Below are 22,569 nucleotides of genomic sequence, written 5' to 3'. Positions count from 1 at the left end.
GATGACTGCAAAAAGGAAAGAACAAATCCCATACTTGTGAGTGGAACAAATGGTGGATGCAACTGAACCACAGCTGACATCCTGCCTTCCAGGGCAGCCACTCTAAAAGCCAGGTGGCCACCCTGGTTCGCATGGGGATGACCTGCATTTTCCTGGGTGCACTCAATGTTTGTGTGGGTACATCCAGGAAATGCAGGGTGTTAGCATGTGAACGCCCCCTGCAACCCCCTTGTGTGAGCACCTTGGAGACTATGCAAGTCCCCAAGGGCACCCGCATATTCGCTTATGCGCATGCGTAGATCTTCACTATTGAACTCCCCGTGTGGGTGAGTTTGCTAATCAGAATGAGGGTCTATGTCTTGCTGACTTAGTTGGCTTCTCCCAAAATGAATATTGCCGAGAGGGCATTGGAATGTTCCTCTGTCCATATCAGGATCCGATTGACTTCACACGTGGCTGCACAGCTCTTGGTGCCATACTGTTGTGCCTGCAGAACAACACTCTTGTCAGAAACTGACATACCCATAGCAAAAAAACCTTGGAGCTGGAGGAAAATAAAAATCCAGCTTGTACCCATGAGCGAATAAATCTTGAACCCATGCATCATGGCAGGATTGTGTCCAATAACTCGAAACACCTGCAGATGGGCTCCCACTTTAAGATCCCCCAGAGTGAGATAGAGAACCACATCACAAAGTGGGCTTTAGGGCGGACTTAGGGTTCTTAGGAAGCTGTTTCTGTGGCTTGAACCCCTTCTACAGAATCCACAAGAAGGTTCTCAACTACCTCTGGAATGGGTTGTTTAGTTTCACAACAGCTGGAGGGCCACAGTTTGGACATGCCTGATCTAATTCCTCTGAATTAGGGAATACCACATTCAATTTCTGCTTTTTAGCAAAAAAGACTGTTTGGTCTGAACTGGCTCTGACTGCTCAACCTTTAGTATCTGGTGCACAGCCAGAATCAAACCTCAATATCTAGAAGTCTGATTCCTGCTCTGCTGAGAAGACATCCTCCTCAGACTCCCATGTAATTTCTCCTTCCTCCATGAGAAGAGCTCCTCCTCACCTGCTGCACCTGAAGAGGTTAACTGCGGACTTGATCTGGAGAATGACAAAATAGAATGGACCAGAGCTCAAGAGGTTAACTGCACACTTGAACCTGACAATGACCGAATAGAATGGACCAGGGTTGAAGAGGTTAACTGTAGCCTAAATCTGGAGAATATCAATGGTGCTTATCCAAGGATTAGCAAGAGCTCGGGACACTTCTAACTGAAAGGTTAGCGGTGAAGATCCCTGACTGGATTTGTATTTCCCGGGCTCAGCTGATTGGTATATGGCCCTGGAACGTGGAGGACTCCACCAAAATGGCACACAGCGTACAGACCCTGCTGCCTGTGTGACCAGCATGATCCGCTAGAGATGCTGAAGACACCATTAGAGAGTGAGAGGAAGGCACCAAGTCCTGGAGGCAACCATGGCCCCGCCTGATGGACCAGACAGGTAAGCTCCGTGGCCAGACATTGACATGAGGCCCCTAATGATGTAGACTAGAGGATGTTACAACTTTTGATAAACCTCCTACTGATCAAGCTAGAGCCTGGGCCCAGTCTGGTTTAAAGTCAGTGGATGCTGATAGTCTGGAATATTCCCTCTCAGGCTTCCAGTTCTGCAGACAAGTTACACATTACCTGTGTGAGATGAAATGCCCAAACAGGAGTATCCTGACTAGGGGTCGGCTTATCAGAATCACATGTTGCACACAATTAAGAACTTGTGGACTCATCTGGCATAAACTTTTTATAACATTTTGTACAAGTGATTGTCTTCTGAGCTGCTTTTGAACCCTTTCCAGCCATAGTTATACTGTTAATAAGGACAGAAGAGACACACTGACAGAAAAGAACAGTGAAAGAATAACAGGCTAGATACGAGAAGGGCAGGAAAGAGGATAGAGGGGAACAGTGCCACCATGGCCCTAATAGGTTTATAGCAATGCTACAAAAAACAGGCACACACACAATATTGTGCTAAATCTCCCCAACCAGCTATACACCACTATAACTTACGACCGTCCTCTGGCACCTTTTTCAAATAGTGTTTTTCTATCACTGACTGGCATTTTAATGCAGGGCATCCTGCTAACTGGGTGCCGTTCCCATACTCACAAGCTGCCATGCTGCCAGTGCGGTAAGGTTGGGGTCTGCGAGGCACGCTGTGGGCAGTGGTATCTAGAAATCCCAGAGACAGTGGTCTTAGAACTGGAGACCCCTGCCCAAACCATAGAGCCGGAGACCCCTGCCCAAACCATAGTCGTGGAGGGGTCTCCCTGGTAGCTCCCCATGTGTGAACAGGCAGAGCAGCCGCTGCACTGTCCTCTTGCTGCTAGAAGAATCCCTAGCTAAATAACATTGCTTAGCAGGAAAAGCCAAAATCCTGACCTGCTTCCGCAGGTACTAAAGTTAGACTGAGTTGGGGAGGGGTATATAGGATAGGAGCTGACACACTACTCAAATTATTTAAAGTGCCATATCACAGTTATTACTCTTCTATACACACTGTAAAGTCTACATTCCAGTGTCCCATGCTGGTTGAAGGAGAAATTGCAAGTTTGCAGTCGGACGTGAAATAATTAGTTTACAGTATATGCAACAAATGTATTATCATAATTAAGTGTCCTTTGCTTGTCAATCCTATAATTCTACAAGTACCAGCTGTTAGAGAGAGTGTGCTCCAGTGCTATCTCATGCTCCTGTATTAAAGCCAGACAGACACCGGCTTCTGGCTGTCTTTTACTACATACTGTATGCAAAATTCTCTGGCTCTGCAACATCAGTGTTACTGTATGTACTGCAAGGAGGTATAGTATAGATTCCGTGCAGGAGTTAGTACAGATGTAGCTGTTCTCATCAGAGTGGCTCCTGGCGTGGTAAGCGCCACCCCGTGCCATGGAATAAGGCGCGCAATATATTATTTGTGTGTGTATAATGACATTAAACTAACTCACCTTCATATAAAAATAATGAAGTAAATAAATAATGGGGTTTTAGTTCATAAATTGGTTGTTCATTATTTGTATATTAAGGTGAGTAAGTTTATTATGGTGGGTGTTAAGCCCCCTGTACCCCAACCTGGGAATGGCGAGTGCAGTTTGCACCTCATTCGTAGGAATGGCTGAGTGCGGTGGTATCCTGCCTGAAGTACTGACGTGCGTACTACTGCTTTCTGGGAAAAGGGACCCTTGAGGGTCAAAATGTCGACATCCTTTTTATGGATTAAAATAAAGAATACCTACTAAACTACTCCTTGGTGAGTGCTCCGTGCTACAATTATTGTGTATGCCCTTGGATATATATTCTCTCTCTCTCTCTCTCTCTCTCTCTCTCTCTCTCTCTCTCTCTCTCTCTCTCTCTATATATATATATATATATACTGTAAACAACGTAATACTCCTGCACTCTGCAGCCCCCAGGGCTTACTTGCTCCAGTGCCCTCCAGATAGACCTTGGTCTGTAGTTAGAGTTTGTTATGCAGGCAGTACGCAGAGGCTTGCAAGTCATGAGAAACTTGTCTTTATTACATTAACGTTTTGGAAATTCTGATGAAGGGGAATGGATCCCTTAAACATTGATGTAGTCCTTTGATGACGAAACGCGTTGGGGCGTGGCCTAGCGTCGATCAAGCTGTTACCAAGACGTGTGAGTGTAACCTCTCTGCCACCCTGTGTGTTGACACAAATCCATGCTGTACATCACTGCGGTTGTGTAAACCGTCAGTTAGGGTACGTTACCCATTGATTTTAATGTGACTTTAAAAGCTGCATGAAATAAATGGCTTATACATATTGCACTATGGAGCGCTCCTTTGTTTGTATTTTCTACATATATATATATATATATATATATATATATATATATATATATATATATATATATATATATATATATATATACATACACACACACAAACACACACACACCAGCAGGTCTTTGCACAGCTGTAGACTTGTGTCCAGAAACAGGGACACAGAGACACAAGAAACTGAGGATCCAGCATGGTGGCCAAAATGTATTCCTCTGACTTTATTAGACTGACCACCCACGTATCCTGGCAAAATTAATGAAAAGCTTCATCCACAAGATCTACTCACTTTCTCCAGATGCTTCTGCAACAGCCTGATTAGGGGAATCGGTACTTATGTACTAACTGGGCTGCCGATTTTGAAATCGGGTCCATCGCATCGCATCCGACCATATCGCATGCGATGCGATGCGATGGACCCGATTTTTCCATAGGATTCAATGTTAAAATGGACTGGAATTCAATGAGAAAAGGGGTCCTTTTCATACCCCTACTATCCAAGTGGGCATGGAGTTGGATATAAACCTGTGGCGAGCGTAGCGAGCCACCGAGCCCGAAGCGTGGCAAGCGTAGCGAGCCCCGCGAGGGGACACAGAATACCGTCCTCTCGCCACGCTTCGGGCTCGGTGGCTCGCTACGCTCGCCACAGGTTTATATCCAACTCCATGCCCACTTGGATAGTAGGGGTATGAAAAGGACCCCTTTTTCCCATTGAATTCCATGTTAAAATGGACTCAGTCCATTTTAACATTGAATCCTATGGAAAAATCGGGTCATCGCATCGCATCGCATGCGATATGGTCGTATGCGATGCGATGCGATATCGCATCGCATCGCATCTGATTGTATGCCTTAAGTTAAGGCATACAATCAAAAAATCGGCAGCCCAGATACTACATAAGTACCGGGGGGGAATCTCCTGACTTAAGCTGGCAGTGTCAGAACTGACTTCACGTGTAGCAAGTTCAAACGGAGAACCTTGCACAACATGGAAATCAGCCTCCACTGCGCTTGAGTCAGGTGCATCCTCGCTCCTTTGACTCGAATCCCTGCCGTTCGGGGCAATCCGGAAACGTTCATCTCTAATATATATATATATATATATGGTACTTGTTTCCTAGTACAGCGCCCATCGCATCGTACACCATGAGCCTTACAATTTTATGCGATGCGATGTGACGCAATGGCACCCGATGTTATACAATTTTAAATCGTATACCATCGCATTGTATGCCATTGTATGCCATATACACTGGTATATGATTTTAAATTGTATAAGCACCCTAATGGGTGTTTTCAATGTTAAATGGCACCCCTATAAGATTTTTAATTGTATAAGCACCGTAATGGGTGCTTACAATGTTAAAAGCACCCCCACGCCACCCCCAGTATCAACGCCAACCCAAAGCGTGGCGAGCGCAGCGAGGCCGTGAGGGGTGGCGGTACGCGTCCTCCAACCTTTTCATACCCCTACTATCCACGTCAGTGTGGAGCTGATCTTAGATAGTGTGGCAAATGCAGCGAGCCCTAAGCACGGCGAGCGCAGCGGAATACATGTACAGTAATACGCGTCCGCTCACCACGCTTCGGGCTCGGTTGCTCACTGCGCTTGCCACATCTGAAATCAACTCCACGCCGACGTGCATAGTGGGGGTATAAAAAGGCCGGAGGACGCGTACCGCCACCCCTCATGGGCTCGCTGTGCTCGCCACGCTTCGGGTTGGCGTTCATAGTGGGGGTGGCGTGGGGGTGCATTTAACATTGTAAGCACCCATTAGGGTGCTTATACAATTAAAAATCGTATATGGGGGCCAAAATCGCATTGCATTGCATGCGGCTATATGGCATGCGATGTGATAGGAAACAAGTACCATATTTATATATAGGTATGGGGAGTCCGGCACTCCAATGCTCCAGTAGTTACTTGCTGCAGGTGCCCTCTTGTGACCCTGACAGGTCCAAATAGATGCGGATAATCAGCGGCACTCAGCAGACTTGATGTAGTGAAATAAAATAATCCTTTATTACACCCTACGGCGTTTCGGGGATCTCTCCCCCATCTTCAGGGGATTGGGGTGCAGTGGCCTGTGACCACACACTCTAGTAAATACAAACACAGAGGGCATAGCACGCAATACAACAAACTAACTCACCTTTACTTTCAAATAAACAATTAAAATTGAAACTGCACTCCAACCTGGGAAGTGGGTGCTGTTTGCACCCCATTCGTAGGTATGGCGAGTGTGTTGGTACTTCTGTATCTATATATTTGGGTTGATTTTTAATTAACCTCTGTTACTGTGATCATAGCTTTCTCATGCACCCTAGTTAAGCTCATTTACCTGAAACCTGTGACAGCTGCCCCTTCAATACTAATTCAAGTGCTGTGTTTGGGATTGTCTCACCTTTAAAAGCCATAAGGTACTTGGCAGTTGAGGTTTAACCCAAGAAAAAAAACACATGTTCATTTGGGATGCAGTCAAAATCCCGACGGTCAAAATCCAGACAGGGTCAAAATCCCGAATGGGTCAAAATACAGACGACAAAATCTTGACATGGACAAAATCCCGACATTTAAAATCCCGACAGGGTCAAAATCCCGACATTTAAAATCCTGACAGGGTCAAAATCCCGACATATTCCACCTGTCGATGGAAAATCATGTAGACTGTTTCACCTGTACATACTATATGTCGGGATTTTGACCCTGTTGGGATTTTAAATGTCGGGATTTTGACCCTGTCAGGATTTTCAATGTCAGGATTTTGACCCTGTCACGATTTTGACCGTCGGGATTTCATACCGAATCCGTTCAGTTTAGCTATGATGTGTAAGCAGTTGCCAGGTTTCTAAGAAAATCAGTTGTTAGTGTAGGACTTGCAGTGAAATGGGGTCCCTTGGCGATGGGCTGCAAGCTTAAATGCATTGATCAATTCATGAACTAAAACCCCATTATTTATTTAATTGATTATTTGAAAGTTAAGGTGAGTTAGTTTGTTGTAGTGAGTGCTGGGCCCCCTGTGTTTGTGTGTGTGTGTGTGTGTGTGTGTGTGTGTGTGTGTGTGTGTGTGTGTGTGTGTGTGTGTGTGTGTGTGTGTGTGTGTGTATGTATATGTATAGACACACACACAGCCCGATCAATGGTGTCACAAATGATGCAGCTTGGATCACTAATACAAAAGGATGGCATGGTGCCTACTTCTGCATTATCGTATTAGGGCCATTGATGTTGCTTCTATGTAAGCAGCAGTTATAGAAACTCCAACCACATCTAAATCAGGCACTGTGTTTTAGAGGATTTATCGACACAATATTTAATTATTCCATATATGTCATAATAGTCCTTAAACTGGGTCAGCAATTTTCACCAATTTATACAAAAACTAGCAATACAAATTGTGCTGACCTGGTTCTGTAATTTGCTCAAAATTTTGTAGGGACTTTTTTTTGCAGATAGGTGAGCTCTGTACCTTCCAAAAGAAAGCATGAAAACTCGGCATGTCATACCTGGTTTGAACTCTGTGACTCCCTCTCCAATGCTTTCTACAATGCCTACACCTTCATGGCCAAAGATAACTGGAAATTCCACATCCTTGAGCTCTCCTGTGACTCCATGTTCATCTGAACGACATATTCCTGTAGAGACAATCTGCAACAAGAGACCAAAATGAGTACAAGAAATCCTGAGCAATTTCCTTAGGATATGGGTCTTCAACCTGTGGCCCTCCAGATGGTGTGAAACCATATGTTCCAACATGCTTTGCCACATTTTTCCTATAAGAGCATGCCAAAACTGTCAGTGCGTGCTGGGACATGTAGTTCCACAAGATCTGGAGGGCCACAGGTTGAAGGCCCATGCCTTAGGATATCATTAATAATTATAATAATTCACCAATACTTTGAGGTGTACTTTTCCTTTCAAAATATTTGTATATTGTTAATGATAATTATATTATTTAACACATAGGACTCAATAACAGTTGGATTTATGAATGTATCTAGAAATGCATGCATGTTGCTTTTTTATACAGTGTGTTTGATAGATGCAGCTGATGATACTGTAAGCAACTTGAAATCAGTATCCCGTGCACTACAAAACAAGTGTGCGAGATGTGGTTGACAGTGTTAAGGCCCCCATACACTAGGGCGACTTGTCCTGAGGACAAGTCGCCCCCGACTTCCCCCTGAGCTTCCCCGGCAGCTCCCCGGGGGAGCTTGATAAGATTGGCACTTGATGTGCCATTTTTCACATGTGATAAATCGTCTCGATTTATCACATGTAAACCCGGAGAGCAAGGGGGGGCTGCAGAACAGGGCTGCTGGTGGGGGGCGCTGCTAAGGCAGCGTGCAGGGGACGCTACGGGGGACAGTGACAGAGCCGGGCAGGGGGAGGGGGGAGCTGTCAGTGCTGGAAAAAAAAGCCCATACAATGAATGGGCAGCCTGTGATTGGCTGAGCGCTCTCTCAGTCAATTGCTGACTGGCTGAGAGAGCACTCAGCCAATCACAGGCTGCCCATTCATTGTAGGGGCTTTTTTTTTTCAGCGCTGAGAGCTTTTCCTGCCCGGCTCTTGTACTGCCAACTCTGTGTCCCCCGCAGCGCCCCACTGTCTTACTAGCAGCGCCCCACACCCCCCGCATTGACGGCTCCCGGCTCCCTGTGGAGGGAGTGCAGGCGGGGACCGCAGGCGTCACAGAGCAGAGACTGTCGGCGCGGCGGGAGAATAGAAAGAAATATTGGTACTTGTTTCCTAGCATGGCCACACCGATTTACATCGGGGTGGTCGTGTCGGAAAAATCGGGTCGATCGCATCGCATGCGATTTGGTCGCATGCGATGCGATCGACGCGACCGACCGATTTTCGACCCGATTTTTTTTTTTTATGAAATGTAAATCGGGTCCCTGGGACCCGATTTTACATTGGATTCAATGTAAAATATTCCCAACCCCCCCAAATTTAACGGCGTACACCCCACCCCACGATAGACGCCAACCCGAAGCGTGGCGAGCGTAGTGAGCCCGCGAGGGGCGGCGGTGCGCGTCCTCCGACCTTTTCATTCCCCTACTATCCACGTCGGCGTGGAGTTGAGAATAGAATAGTGTGGCGAGCGCAGCGAGCCACCGCGCCCGAAGCGTGGCGAGCGCAGCGAGCCCTGCGAGGGGACGCGTATACCTGTCAAGTTATATGCGTCCCCTCGCGGGCACACTGCGCTCGCCACGCTTCGGGCTCGGTGGCTCGCTGCGCTCGCCACACTATTCTATTCTCAACTCCACGCCGACGTGGATAGTAGGGGAATGAAAAGGTCGGAGGACGCGCACCGCCGCCCCTCGCGGGCTCGCTGCGCTCGCCACGCTTCGGGTTGGCGTCTATCGTGGGGTGACGACGGGGACATCTATAATGTGAAATGGGTCATATTGGCCCATTTCACATTTTTCACATTTTTTCACTATTTAAATGTTAAAAAATATTTTGACATTGAAGCCTATGGAAAAATCGGGGGCATCGCGTCGGGACCATTGTTAATGGTCCCGACCGACGCGATGCCCCCGATATTTTACCTTTCCCGACACGATTTCAATGTTAAAATATTTTTTAACATTGAAGCCTATGGGGAAATCGGGGGCATCGCGTCGGTCGCGTCGGGACCATTGTTAATGGTCCCGACCGACGCGATGCCCCCGATATTTTGTCCTAGCCGGCCAAATGGACCTGATTTCAAAGGAAATCGGGTCCATCGTATGGATCGTGTACCTTAACTTAAAGGTACACGATCCATACGATTGTGGCCGTGCTAGGAAACAAGTACCGAAATATTATTCAAAAGACCGGGCGGCCGCTGAGCTCAGCCAATCTTTTGAATCGGATTTCTTCCTATTCTCCCGCCGCGCCGACGGTCTCTGCTCTGCGACGCCTGCGGTCCCCGCCTGCACTACCTCCGCCGGGAGCCATCAATGCGGGGGGGGCGGCGCTGCAAGACAGGGGGGCTGTATATAAAGATATATCGGATCTGAACATCGTGGGTGCTAAAAAGCACCCATGATGGCTCAGATTCCGATATATCTTATGTTCTGCAGGTCCGACGCCGTGATCCGATCCGATGCGCGCGGGACCGTGCATCAGATCAGATCAGATGTCAAACACATGCGATTTTGGTCCGATTTCACCCGATTTATCGGCCCAAAGGGCCGAAATCGGATGAAATCGGCCGAAAATCGCATAGTGTATGGGGGCCTTTAAGCTGTGTACAGGGGCATTTATCGCTGGCAATATGGTCGCTGAGCGACCATATTGCCAGCAATTGGAGTGTGCACCGGCGATAAATCACCGGGTGCGCGCTCCCTTTTTAGGCCCTTTATGATCGCTGGTCGCAGGAGCTTACTCCTGCAACCAGATGATTCCCTCTGCGGCTCCCCCGGCAGAGGTTCCCTTAGATGGTCGCTGATGAAAAGGAGACACTCAGCAATATATTGCTGAGCAATATATCGCCCCCGTGTGTACACAGCTTTAGAAGAAAATTCTAGGTGTAGACCACTGTAACAAAGTGTCATATACACAAGCATGTGTGCTTGGCTGGGTAGAAAGGCTGCTGCAGCAGCACTCACTGCTCTCTGTCCATGTTAAAGACAGCAGGAGGGGGCAGCCACAAGACTCAGACCCTCCAAAAAGTCTGAGTAAACAACAGGGTTGCCTACCCTCCCGGAATGGCTGAGAGTTTCATGGAAATTGTCTCCCCCTCCCGTCCCCCCCCCCCCCCCCCCCGGAAAGAGGGGCAACCCTCCCGCAAAACCGCCTGGCTCCCGCGACACCACCCCCTCCCCCCGCTGGCACCCGTGACCACCCCTCCTCGGTGGGGTGGATCCGTGGGTCAAATTATGCAATTAGCGCCATTTTAGCCCCGCCCACCACAGTGCAATGCCATAAAAACAGCATTCCATGGGGGCGTGGCTAAAATGTTGCTATCACTTTGGCCACACCCCCAACAAGTAGCCGTCATTGTGGTTCCGCCTCCTCCCTGCCCCTTTTCACTCTCGGCGCCCCCCCTGAGCTGGCTGCCCTCTCACGGAAAGGGCAGCCAGAAAGTCCGTAGGTATGGTAAACAGTACACCCCCCAAGCACTGAAAGCATACTTTCCAACATGGCCCATTCCATTAGGTACAAAATGCTCTGTTCCTGGAATTCCCTGACAGTGACAGTTACAGAAGTGGGACTGCACCACTGTCCAATATTCAAAAAGGGGAGCCACACCTAATGCCACCTCAAACATCACTGTCCTGGACTTACTGGCAGTTGATGTGTCCTCTCTCTTTGAATTTTGGACTGTGGTGGAATCCAACCTCTGTAACTGCCACTGGCAGGGAAGTCCAGGAACAGAGCATTTTGTACCTAATGGAATGGGTCATGTTGGAGGGTATGTGAAAGCAAAGATCACCTTTCATGTAACAGTACACATCCAGGCATCCTGGAGAGAGTTGATATCAGGGACAGGTGATATGCACAAATAATCTAAACTTTAAAATAGTTTACCTATACTTTGGAATGCATTATAATGTACAACAAATCGAATAAATCAGAAAACATATAAGCACTTACTTTGATGCGTATCTCCTGAGCTTTAGGTGTATCCACTTCTATTTCTTCAATGCAAAAAGGTTGGTTAGCTGCCCATGTGACTGCTGCCTTGCATTTGATCACCTACAACAAAACGATTGAAACTCATTGGCTTTAATGTTCATGATATGAGGATATATTTGTTCACCTTTACTACGATTCATATCTATAATTGCCACAAAAGTTCTAGAATTTGCAAAGGCGGTGATATCACAGTAAATGTAGCCAAATAGACGTTTTCTTTGTTACACCACTTATTTAATTTGAGCTTTTTGGATAACTAGAAAGGAGGTATCCATTATTCAAACAAACAGAAATACACTGCATTTTAAAACAAACTGTAACTTTGAACCCTAAAAAATATAATGATCTTTTTCATTGAGGGGCAGATTTATTTACTTGCGTTATGGGGGAGAAGGGGCATCAGCGCACGTTATACTGTATGCACTGATACCGCATCTCCCCAATCTAAGAAGGAGCCGTTGTTCATTAAATGACAGGTGAGCTATGCGGCCTCATCCATACCGGCGCTGCTATCTAAAAGATAGTAGGCCGATATGAAGGGGAAATATAAGAGAGCTGACCGTTATGCCCCATGCGGCTATCAAAGTCGACAGCTGCAGGTGGGGAGACCCTATACCCACAGCAGGGACTACGCTGCCCCTACTGCCGGCTCTGGGCTGTGCAGGAGATCTTGCATATGCCCAGTGCAGTCAGCCAGGGGGAAGGAGACACCGCGTCAGTCTGAGCTGATGCACTTTCTGCTCCACAGGACATCACCAGAGAGGGAAGTTTGCAATCCCACGTTTGGTGGACAAGAGGTTAATACATCTTGTCGATGTCCATTCCTGCTTCACCTCATTAATAATGCGAAGCAGAAAGGGGCAGATGTATTAAGCCTTAACAAGAGATAAATGCAAGGGTGATAAGGAGAGATAAATGTCCAGCCAATCACCTCCTTACTGACTTTTTTCAAACACAGCCTGTAACATGGCAGTTAGCAGGTGATTGGCTGGACTTTTATCTCTCTTTATCACAGCTGATTCAACTGAGGAAGCTGCCGAGCAGCTACAAGGAGGAGAAACGCGTTCTGGAGCCCGTTACAGCCCGGAAACCAGTACCCTGCCACAATTGATACTGGGCTAAACTACCATAAAAAATGGGGAGATTCGTTCTGCAGACACCTGTAAGGATACAAAATACTGGACACTCACACCTGGAGCCGGTCTCTCCACTAAAATAAGACCTATACAGATTGCTCAGATAAAGGACTAAGTGGTGACCAAATTTCCAAAAATAAGGATTGCTGCGGAAAGACCTATGGGACTGGTAACTATGCCCTAATGCCTCTAACTGAAATTTATATATACAATACAAAAAAACCTCATTAGATCAATTGAGACAGCCTCGCTCTGCATAATTTATGCTGCATATGTATGTTATATTTTGTTTGTCTTGTATGTCATTTTTTAATAATGTTGTAATGAAATATAATATGTTTTATTAAAATAAGTGGTACTACAATTCATGGTCCAGCTGATCTCTTTGTTAAGCAGCGCCACCTGTGGTGGTTTGCTTATAGTAAATCTACCAATCCCTTCTACATAAATTACCTAACAGAGGTGTACAATTTCCTCTGACAGTGGGCTGCAGCTTATCCAAAGGATTTATAAATGAAGGTATTTTTCCTTAAGATCTCTGTGTAAGGTCCATTTTTCTTTGTCTCTCTTTATCACTCTTGCATTTATCTCTTGTTAAGGCTTAATACATCTGCCCCAAAGTTTTATAGTGGTGCTATACAATACATCTGCCCCTGTGTTTTTAAAAAAAAATCATGAAACTGTGACTGAATCATGAAACTGTGAGCATCCTTTTAGTCAGGTTGCTATAGATACAGCCCATGGTGCTGTAGATCAGTGTGAGACATAATTGTGATCTCATTTATAATGCAATCTTTAATGCTCATCTTTGCCTAATTAATTAATAGGATAGATGTGTGATTCTCTCTCTCTCTGGTAAGTATTCCTTTATATTTTAGCAGAGTGAGTATTAGGTTCTCTTCTTCCTCAGGTGCAACAAACCACTTGATAGAGTATTTTAATTAACAATATATTTACAAAATTCAACATACATGAAGACATGGATCAACAGCGAATGTTATTAATCCAACAAACCAGCATTTCAAGTTTTATTAAACCAGAACTGCAATTCCAAGTCTGCTGCCTTGCTGCTTCTCGAGATTCCTTAAACATAAAAATCATAACACCCTACCTTGAATCCTATAACGAATAATTATTAGTACATTTTACATTTAAACTTTTAAAATATATTTACTTTCAATATATAACAATTTCCGATATATCAATAAAGAACCTCTTACTTAAAGAAATGTATTATTGCGCAACAATGTTTTTCCTAAATTGTGCACACTAACTTCTAAAATAAGCGCCTTTATCTGTCTTATAGAGTTATTTAGTGACCCCTGTCCAGATGATCTTCTACTAGTTCAAAGTTCCTCACTGTACGTGCAATGGCGAGTTTGTTCATTTAAAGCAGAAACTGTAGATACATTATTTGTAATCCACTCTGGAAACTCTGTAGTCACTGTATAAAGTGTTTAAAACAGAAACATTGTATCCCTTCAATCGGCTCTTTCTGTAGTAACACTGCTGCTGAAATTGCTACTTTTTCTCACTAGTAAATAAGCTGGCAGGATAGCCTCAAAAGAATTGTCTGGCTACACTTCTCTGGTACCACTGTTAACAATAGAGTTGGTGTCTTTATTTTAATGTGAACAGTCCATTAGAACAAATAAAGAACATTGGCTTTTATTGTATCTTTCTTTAGCAATATTCTGACAACAATATCTGACAGAAAGTAACTTGTAATCTCCTCTGTAAACACTGTAATCCTCCTTGAGTGTCCCCAACTGTCAATATCTTTACAATACGTTCACTGTGCACAGACTTATCCTAGGTACCTCCAGTGAATATAACTGGAAATGTTATATACTATTAAAGAAGTTCCGGTACTTGTGTACTAGCACGGCGGCCACGATAATTAGTCGCCCGATTTTTTATCGCATCACATGCCATACACGCCATGCAATGCGATTTTGACCCATATACAATATTAAATTGTATAAGCATCCTAATGGGTGCTTTTAAGCACCCTAATGGGTGCTTACAATGCTTAAATGCACCCCCACGCCCCCCCCCCCCCCAAGTATAAACGTGAACCTGAAGCGTGGCGAGTGCAGCGAGCCCGCGCGGGGTGGCGGTACGCATGCTACGACCTTTTCATACCCCCACTATCCACGTCGGCGTGTAGTTGATCTTATAAAGTGTGGCGAGCGCAGCGAGCCACCGAGCCCGAAGCGTGGCGAGCACAGTGCTGGAGAGGTCAACTTGTCTTAACAGAGACTCCTTCCTGTGAAGGGTTAATAATGATGCTGTAAGCTGGCCTGATGCTTTATCAATTGAGGGAGCTCCATGTATCTGAGCATCCTATCTGGCTGTCACTCTTTGTTGGCTGGGCCTGTTACAGTCCCTTTGGCCTTATATGGAGTCCTAGGGGTTGAGTGCACTCACCACTCCTCTCCAGAGCCGGCCTTAGGCATAGGCAATCTAGGCAATTGCCTAGGGCATTTGGAATGCCTAGGGGCATCAGCAGCTTCTGCTATTTAAAATGATATGCAGCATGCCTATATTCTGTGTGCGAGTGAGGCTGTATCTGCATATGGAATAGTGTATTCATGGAAATCACTGTAATATAGCATTCTGTATGCAGGTACAGCCACTGTCGCACACAGAATATAGGCATGCCGCACAGGGCCGTTTCTAGAGGCGGACAAGCCGTGCAGCAGCCCGGGGCGCCGCACGGCTTGTCCGCCTCTGAAACAGCCAGGGCGCCTGGCAGTCTCTCCCAACGCCGCCGCCGCCGCTTCCTCCGCCTCTCTGTCTCCCCGGCCGGCCACGCACGACATAAGCAGAGGCTGAGATTTCCCTGGAGAGGGGAGGGGAACGCATCGTGCGTCTCTCCTTCCCCTCGCTCACGTCACTGGGCTGCCGCTGTCAGCCAATCAGAGCTCGGGCGCGAGGTATGAATGGCTGACGGCTCAGCTCAGGTACACACTGAAGGGGAAGGAGAGAGGCACGATGCACTCCCCTCCCCTCGGAAGCAGCGGCAGCAGAGGGAGAGACAAAGTGAGTTTGGCATTGTGGGGGCATATATTTGTGGCACTGTGGGGGCATATGTGTGGCGCTGTGGGGGCATATATTTGTGTCACTGTGGGGGGCATATATTTGTGTCACTGTGGGGGGCATATATTTGTGTCACTGTGGGGGTATATGTGTGGCGCTGTGGGGGCACATCTGGCACTGTGGGGGCATATATTTGTGTCACTGTGGGGGCATATGTGTGGCACTGTGGGGGGCATATATTTTTGTCACTGTGGGGGGCAAATATTTGTGTCACTGTGGGGGCATATGTGTCACTGGGGGCATATATTTGTGTCACTGTGGGGGCATATGTGTAGCACTGTGGGGGCATACATTTGTGGCACTGTGGGGGCATATGTGTGGCACTGCGGGGGCATATTAGTAAACGGCATCAGTTGTGCGGCAGCGGCACATGGGGCATAATGTGTAATGGGCATTACGATGTGGGGAGTATTGTGTAATTGCCATCACAGTGTGGGGTCTAATGGGCATCATGGTGTGCGGCGTAATGTGTAATTGTCATCACGGTGTGTGACATAATGTGTAATTGTCATCACGGTGTGCGGCGTAATATGTAATCGTCATCACAGTGTACGTCGTAATGGGTAATTGTCATCACGGATAAATAGTGTATAATGATTTAAGTAGCCTGTCATTGTTTGGCCTTGATCTGTGAGGCGTACTAAGTCACTGTGTGGCCTTCAGCCGGCCAACTTAAGTGCGGGAGGACAATAACAATTCCTGCAGCAACCAATGTCTGGTCATGCAGGTTGCAAAAGTGTGATATAAGTTAATTGTTTTCCTGCTAGACCACGCCCTATATTAAGCCACACCCCTTTTAAAATTAAGCCACACCCCAATATTTCGGCACGCGCCATTTCTATGATGCCATGTTATGTTTTTGTTTTTTTTTGGGGGGGGGGGGGGGGGGGCGCATTTTTATTTATTCGCCCTGGGAGCTAAATTGTCTAGAAACGGCCCTGATGCCGCATATCATTTTAATCATCGGAAGCTCCTTGTGTGTCCTGGTCACATAACAATGCAAATAAGATGAATTTTCAGCAAAAAAGGCACCAATCGTTAGCAGAACTGGCCAGGAGCTTCATGGCCTATTGAGGTAAGATTTATGAAGAAACATCTGTATCCAAGCAGAGGCAGAGGTCACAGTGTTAGCAGCTGTGCAAGTGCTGTCTGCGGGTGGGTTGGTTGTGCAATAGTGTTTGACATATGTGTATGGGGCATTATGTGTGTCATGTATAAATGCATTAATAATGTGCGAGATATATGTAACAGGCATTATGTGTGTCATGTGTATAAGGGCATTAATAATCTGCAACATATGTGTAAGGGGCATTATGTGTGTCATTATGTGTATGAAGGGCATTAATAAAGGTTGGCATAATGTGTAAGGGGCATTATGGTTATAAGGACATTAATAATGTGTGTCATGTGTAAGGGGCATTACTGTGTGGTATTATCAGGGGTGCCGAGAGAAAGGGGTAGGGGGTATAAATTACTCAGGCCAAAGTCTGATGGAAGGGCCCAGTGGGGGCCCCGGGCCCCCTCCCCTTAAGTGACAGCAGCAGCTGCAGCTCTTCTCTGCCCAGCACACACTGCTTTGTGCTGGGTTGCAGTGTGGCCATGGAGGTGCTTTAAATACAATATTTTCTCAGGATTTTTTTCTAACGGTATAATGTGAATAATGTGAGGAGTAATGTATATAAGGGAAAGTGGCTATTGTGTGATGTAACGTGAATAAGGGACACCATTGCATGATAGAATGTGGCACTACTGTGTGGCATAATTTGAATTGGGGGTACTATTGGGTGGCCATGCCCCTTTCCAGCAAGAACACACCCCTGTTTGGGCTGCGCACCGGATGTGTGCACTGTTTCTATTTAAAATATTGCGGGTAGGAGCACCAAAATGCTGGCTGCTATGATGAGGGTTGATGGTGCTGGGAAAGGGGAGCAGGGTCAGAGGTGGAACTAGTTGCGGTGCTAGGGGGCACCAGCCAAAATCTTGCCTAGGGCGTAATTTAGGCTAGAGCCGGCTCTGCTCCTCTCTCTCATATTATAGGCCTCTGCCTATTCTCCACCTCACTGCCTGTCTTCAGGGGAGGCTGCTGCTGCATCTCTCTCCACAGGTTCTGCCGCACTTCAGCTTTCCTCAGCCCCTCTCCACAGCACACTAACTGCTCTTTCTACTCAGCAGCTCTATTTATATAGTCTCTGCTCTGGGGGTTTCCTGATGTGCAGGGGCTCTGCCAACTGTCAGAGTATATTTTCCTTTCTGGAATGTTCCTCACAGTTCTCCCCTTTAAAGCAGGGTCTCTATGGTATAGTCCACCCTAATGGGCTATGAGGACAAGTCCATTGTTAGTTCAGGAAAGGGGTAAACAGTGTTAAGTTCACAATATTCTATTAATAAGGGGTATTAACATATTAATACTTTTCCTAAATAATTTATTAACTATTAATATTACATTTGATATCTGCTACATTTACTGTATCACAACCATATAACATTTTAGTTTATGTATAAACATTAACCCTTATTGATTTGTGGTGTTACAGATGTATCAAGTTTCAAAATATGATAAAAGGGAGAGTGATAAACAGCCAGCCAATTAGCTCCTAACTGCCATGTTCCAGGCTGGGTTTGAAAAATGACAGACAGGAGCTGATTGGTTGGTTGTTTATCACACTCCACTTTATAACTTTTTGAAGCGTGATCCATCTGGCCCGATTTAAGGTCTACCAGTATACTCCATCACAGACCCACGTGATGTGACTGAGGCTATCAGGCTGCACACTACTGTACACCACTACAAGCAAGTACTTAATTACAGTATATCAATATAGGATAGACCAGTGGTAGCCAACTCCAGTCCTCGAGAGCTACCAACAGTTCACATTTTCCAGACAGCCTAGCTGCTGCAAAGGTGCACTCATTACCAGCTGAAATATTTTCAAAGATCCACAGGTCGAGCTCATTACTTCACTTATGATTCTGTGAGGAGATATGGAAAACACTAACTGCCAGTAGCTCTCGAGGACTGGAGTTGGCTACCACAGGGATAGACTTTGCTATGTCCTGGCCAGGGCCACTTTAACGCATGGACTTATTGGGCGGCTGCCCTAGGGCCCCCTAATTCTAGGGTCCTTTGAGCAGGGGTTCGATGGTGACGGCAGAGTACGGATACCAATCCCGGGGCATTTTTTTAATGCTCAATCTCAGAATGTCTGGGATCTCAGTATTGTCCTCACTAATAAAAAAAAAACACCCCCGCACATTTACACAGATGGTGTGCCAGGAGCAGGACAGACGGGTGGGGCAGAGCATCTAGGAGCAGCGAGAGGATCCAGGAACCAGCGGTGAGGCCGGGAGTAGAGAGTGGCGGTGCAGGGGCAAGGCTGGCGAGCTGTGCCATGTGACACGCAACATGACCTCCAACCTATTCACGCTGCACATAGCCGTACAGCCGGAACAGGAGCATCTGGGCAGTGTCTGAGCGGGAGCTCAGATGCTGCCCAGCATTAGACTGCGCATGTAAGGTTCAATGCTGAAAATCCCAGGAACCCACACTCTACTGCAGAGTTTCTTGTTTTGCTTTGTTTTCTTGTTTGGATCTGATTTATTACTAGTATGTTGTTCAATTGTTTTATTTTTTGATAAGATAGTTTTCTTCTATTTTTATAAAGTGATGGGTTTGAGCATGATCGTTCCGCACACATCGCGGTACCTCCGATATGCACTCCACGATGCTGTGTGCTGAGCGATCGTGCTGAGTGGGGTTTTGCCTATTGTTTTGCTAGCTACTAGCAACTTCAAGGGCAAATCAAGAGAGAAGGAGGCCTGTGTGCAGTCCTTGTCTGGACTCTCTTCACTTGAGTCAGCCGAGCAATAGTCTCTGGGTACATCAGTGGCGTAGTTTGTGTAAGGCAGCCCCCGCCACTGCTTGGAGGAGCGGGGGCTGCGTGGGCGCCGGAAGGAAGCCCCTCACTCTAACCTGCACAGCTGAGGTGAGGTCCGTCCTGTCTCTACCTCCCTTCCGTTCCTAGCACACAGGCAGGAAGTTCGTCTGTGTACACAGTACAGTACACACAACCTCCGTCCGCGCAGGCTGGGCAGCTGCAGCATCGTCTCTCTCCCTGCTTTGCTTTCTGTTCTATCTTGGCTGACTTCTCTTCCCCTGCACTCTGCACTCCAGAGCCCTCCCCTTCTACAGGCTTCAGCACAGGAGCTGAACACAACAATAAGGTTAACCCTTTCAAACCCTGGTTTTCTACAGTGGGATGCAAAACAGTCAGTCTGTGTCATCACATGTCAGCATATTTGTGTCAGTGTCTGGGTGTCTGTGTTAGTTATGTCTCTAGATGTCAGCGTCACCGTCTGTCAGCATCAGTGTCTCTATGTGCAGTCTGTGTGTCAGCGTATCCCTGTGTGTAGGCGTCTGTCAGTGTCCATGTGTCAACATATGTGTCTGTGTCAGCGTCCATGTATCAACTTGTCAGCGCCCATGTTTTAGGATCTGTCCATTTGTCATCATCTGTCTGTTTGTCAGGGTCTACATGTCCATGCATTAGCATCTGTCAGCATACAGTACTTCCTACCTGTACAGATTTTCGTGGGACAGGAATTTTTTTTGTGACTGTCCCTCTGTCCCACCCAAGAGCAGCAATGTCCTGCGATGGGAAGAGGGGCAGTTGGGAGACGCCCTGTCACTCGTTGCTCTGCTTGGCAGAGCAGAGGTGAATAGACATTTTGCGCCTACACAGAGCATCTATTTTTTTCTGGCGGCCGTGCGAATTCGTCGCACAGAAGTCTTAATTCGTGTACTGTAAAGGGCAGTATGATGTGTGGCCTATAGAGTAAGGAGCATAAGGGTGTGTGACAGACAGTATAGGGTGCAATTAAATGCCGCCCGAGTTCAGTGTAGTGTGAGATGTCCGCTGAATTCTGACGTTTTTTTAAAGGAGAATTAACTTACAATGCAAAACCATGCCTTGTAAGTTAGTTCCCCTTTAAAAAAACGTCAGAATTCAGCGCAAGGGGCATTATGGTGTGTGACGTAATGTTTAAGGGGCATGGGGGGGGGGGGGGGGCGCCAGAAACTTTTTTGGCTGGGGGGAGCAAAATTTATAGTTACGCCACTGGGGTACATGGGACCCTAGGGGTGCCGGATGAATGGATGACGGTTGGGATCCCAACCAACAGGGGCTATTCTCCCTCGTGGGGTTCCACGTCTCCCATAATGGGAGAACAGAACCTGTGGCAAGCATGGCGAGCCACCAAGGGGCTTTTTTGCACTCGCCCCCCTGTCATTTTACAAGCGGCCAAGATTTCAATTACGGTATACTGACCATCATATTACACCCGGACTCTAGCACTGTCCCATAGCCTAGTATGCATTTGCAGGTCTTCAGGAAAATTGCCACTGTTGGTGAATTTTCTATTGCCCACAAAATGCCAGGAAGGGTAAGTATTGCAAAAACAGGTGCAGGGTGTGTAGTATAGGCCCCCTGGACCCCAGGGGCTCATGTGCAACACACACACACTGCACCCTTATTTATAAACCAGTGGCAGCAAGCACAGTTCAAATTCATATAGGAGAGCCACACCAACTGCCATTCCAAACTACTTCTTGCTGGCAGGAGTCATTTGGTCTACAGCATTATGGTAGACAGTCATTAGGTCGACATGGGAAAAGGTCAATATGGGTATAGGTCGACATAGGAAAAGGTTGACATGGTTCTAGGTTGACAGGTCATTAGTTCGACAGGTCCTTAGTTCCACAGGTCATTAGTTCGACAACGTCTAGGTCGACAGTCAAAAGGTCGACATGGGGTTTTTCACTGTTTTTTGAGCTGACATGTGCCGACAGGCGGTATTTCATGCCCTACCATCCACTAGGGCATGGTGGGAGAATAGAATAGTGTGCTGAGCGTAGCGAGGCACCGTGCCCTACACATTGTGAGCGCAGCGAGCGATGCGAGGGGATGTGGTGCACTTTATACTGTGTCCATGTCGACTGTGTTGACATTCAGGTAAAAAAAGTGAAAAACCCCATGTCGACCTTTTGACTGTCGAACAAATGAGCTGTCGAACTAACGACCTGTCAAACTAACGACCTGTCAAACTAATGACCTTTTGACCTAGAACCATGTAGACCTTTTCCCATGTCGACCTAATTGTGTCGACCTCATGACTGTCGAACATCATGCTGTAGACCAAATGATCCCAACCAGCTGGCAGTGGGTGTGTGTCCCCTATTTGAATTTTGAACTGTGCTGCAGCTCCTTCTCTGGAGTGGCCACTGGTAACTACTAAAGTCTGAAAACTTACAAGTATGTCTGAAAAGAAATGCTTAAAACTACTTACAAATATAATATGTAATAACGCATAAAATACATTTGTACACCTCATACATCTACACTTACCTTGCCTGTTGTTGCCATGTCTTGTAGTGCATGCAAGGAAACAAGGAAAGCTGTGAGTTAAACTAGGACTGTGCCAAATACTTCAGTCTCTCATATAAGTTTATATGTATGCACATGTGGTTAATCATTCTACCATTCTGTTATCCTTCAAATCTAAGTTTGGTCATAGGTCAAGAAACCTTTGATTTAAACTTTGTGGAAAATTCTTATCTTTCCTGTCTTTCAAGTACAGGAATATGTTGTACAAAGCACTACCTAGATATAAATGACATGACATGGGAAATTTACTGAGATCTATTTCACGGATTCAGTACTGAATCCCGGTGGTCGGGATCCCGGCGTTCAGAATCCCGACGCCGGAATCCCGACAGCCGAAATGCCGACAAGGGGGGGATGTGGATCGCCCCCCCTTGCGGGCTCGCTGCGCTCGCCAC

General features: G+C 46.5%; 1 protein-coding gene across 1 annotated transcript in view; it reads right to left on the bottom strand.

The window, feature by feature from the left end:
• Positions 1 to 22,569, bottom strand: part of LOC146062761 (alcohol dehydrogenase 1-like) — a 94,391-nt gene that overhangs the window by 26,235 nt on the left and 45,587 nt on the right. Inside the window, exons 2-3 of the mRNA XM_083174795.1 lie at positions 11,455 to 11,556; positions 7,371 to 7,512 (exon numbers count right to left, since the gene is read on the bottom strand). Coding sequence (XP_083030921.1) covers positions 7,371 to 7,512; positions 11,455 to 11,556 — 244 coding nt within the window. The remainder of the gene's footprint in view (positions 1 to 7,370; positions 7,513 to 11,454; positions 11,557 to 22,569) is intronic.

The sequence above is a fragment of the Crinia signifera genome, chromosome 1 (genome assembly GCF_055691185.1).
Source record: "Crinia signifera chromosome 1, ASM5569118v1, whole genome shotgun sequence".
NCBI classification, from domain to species: domain Eukaryota; kingdom Metazoa; phylum Chordata; class Amphibia; order Anura; family Myobatrachidae; genus Crinia; species Crinia signifera.
This window is presented reverse-complemented; position numbering and strand designations above follow the sequence as displayed.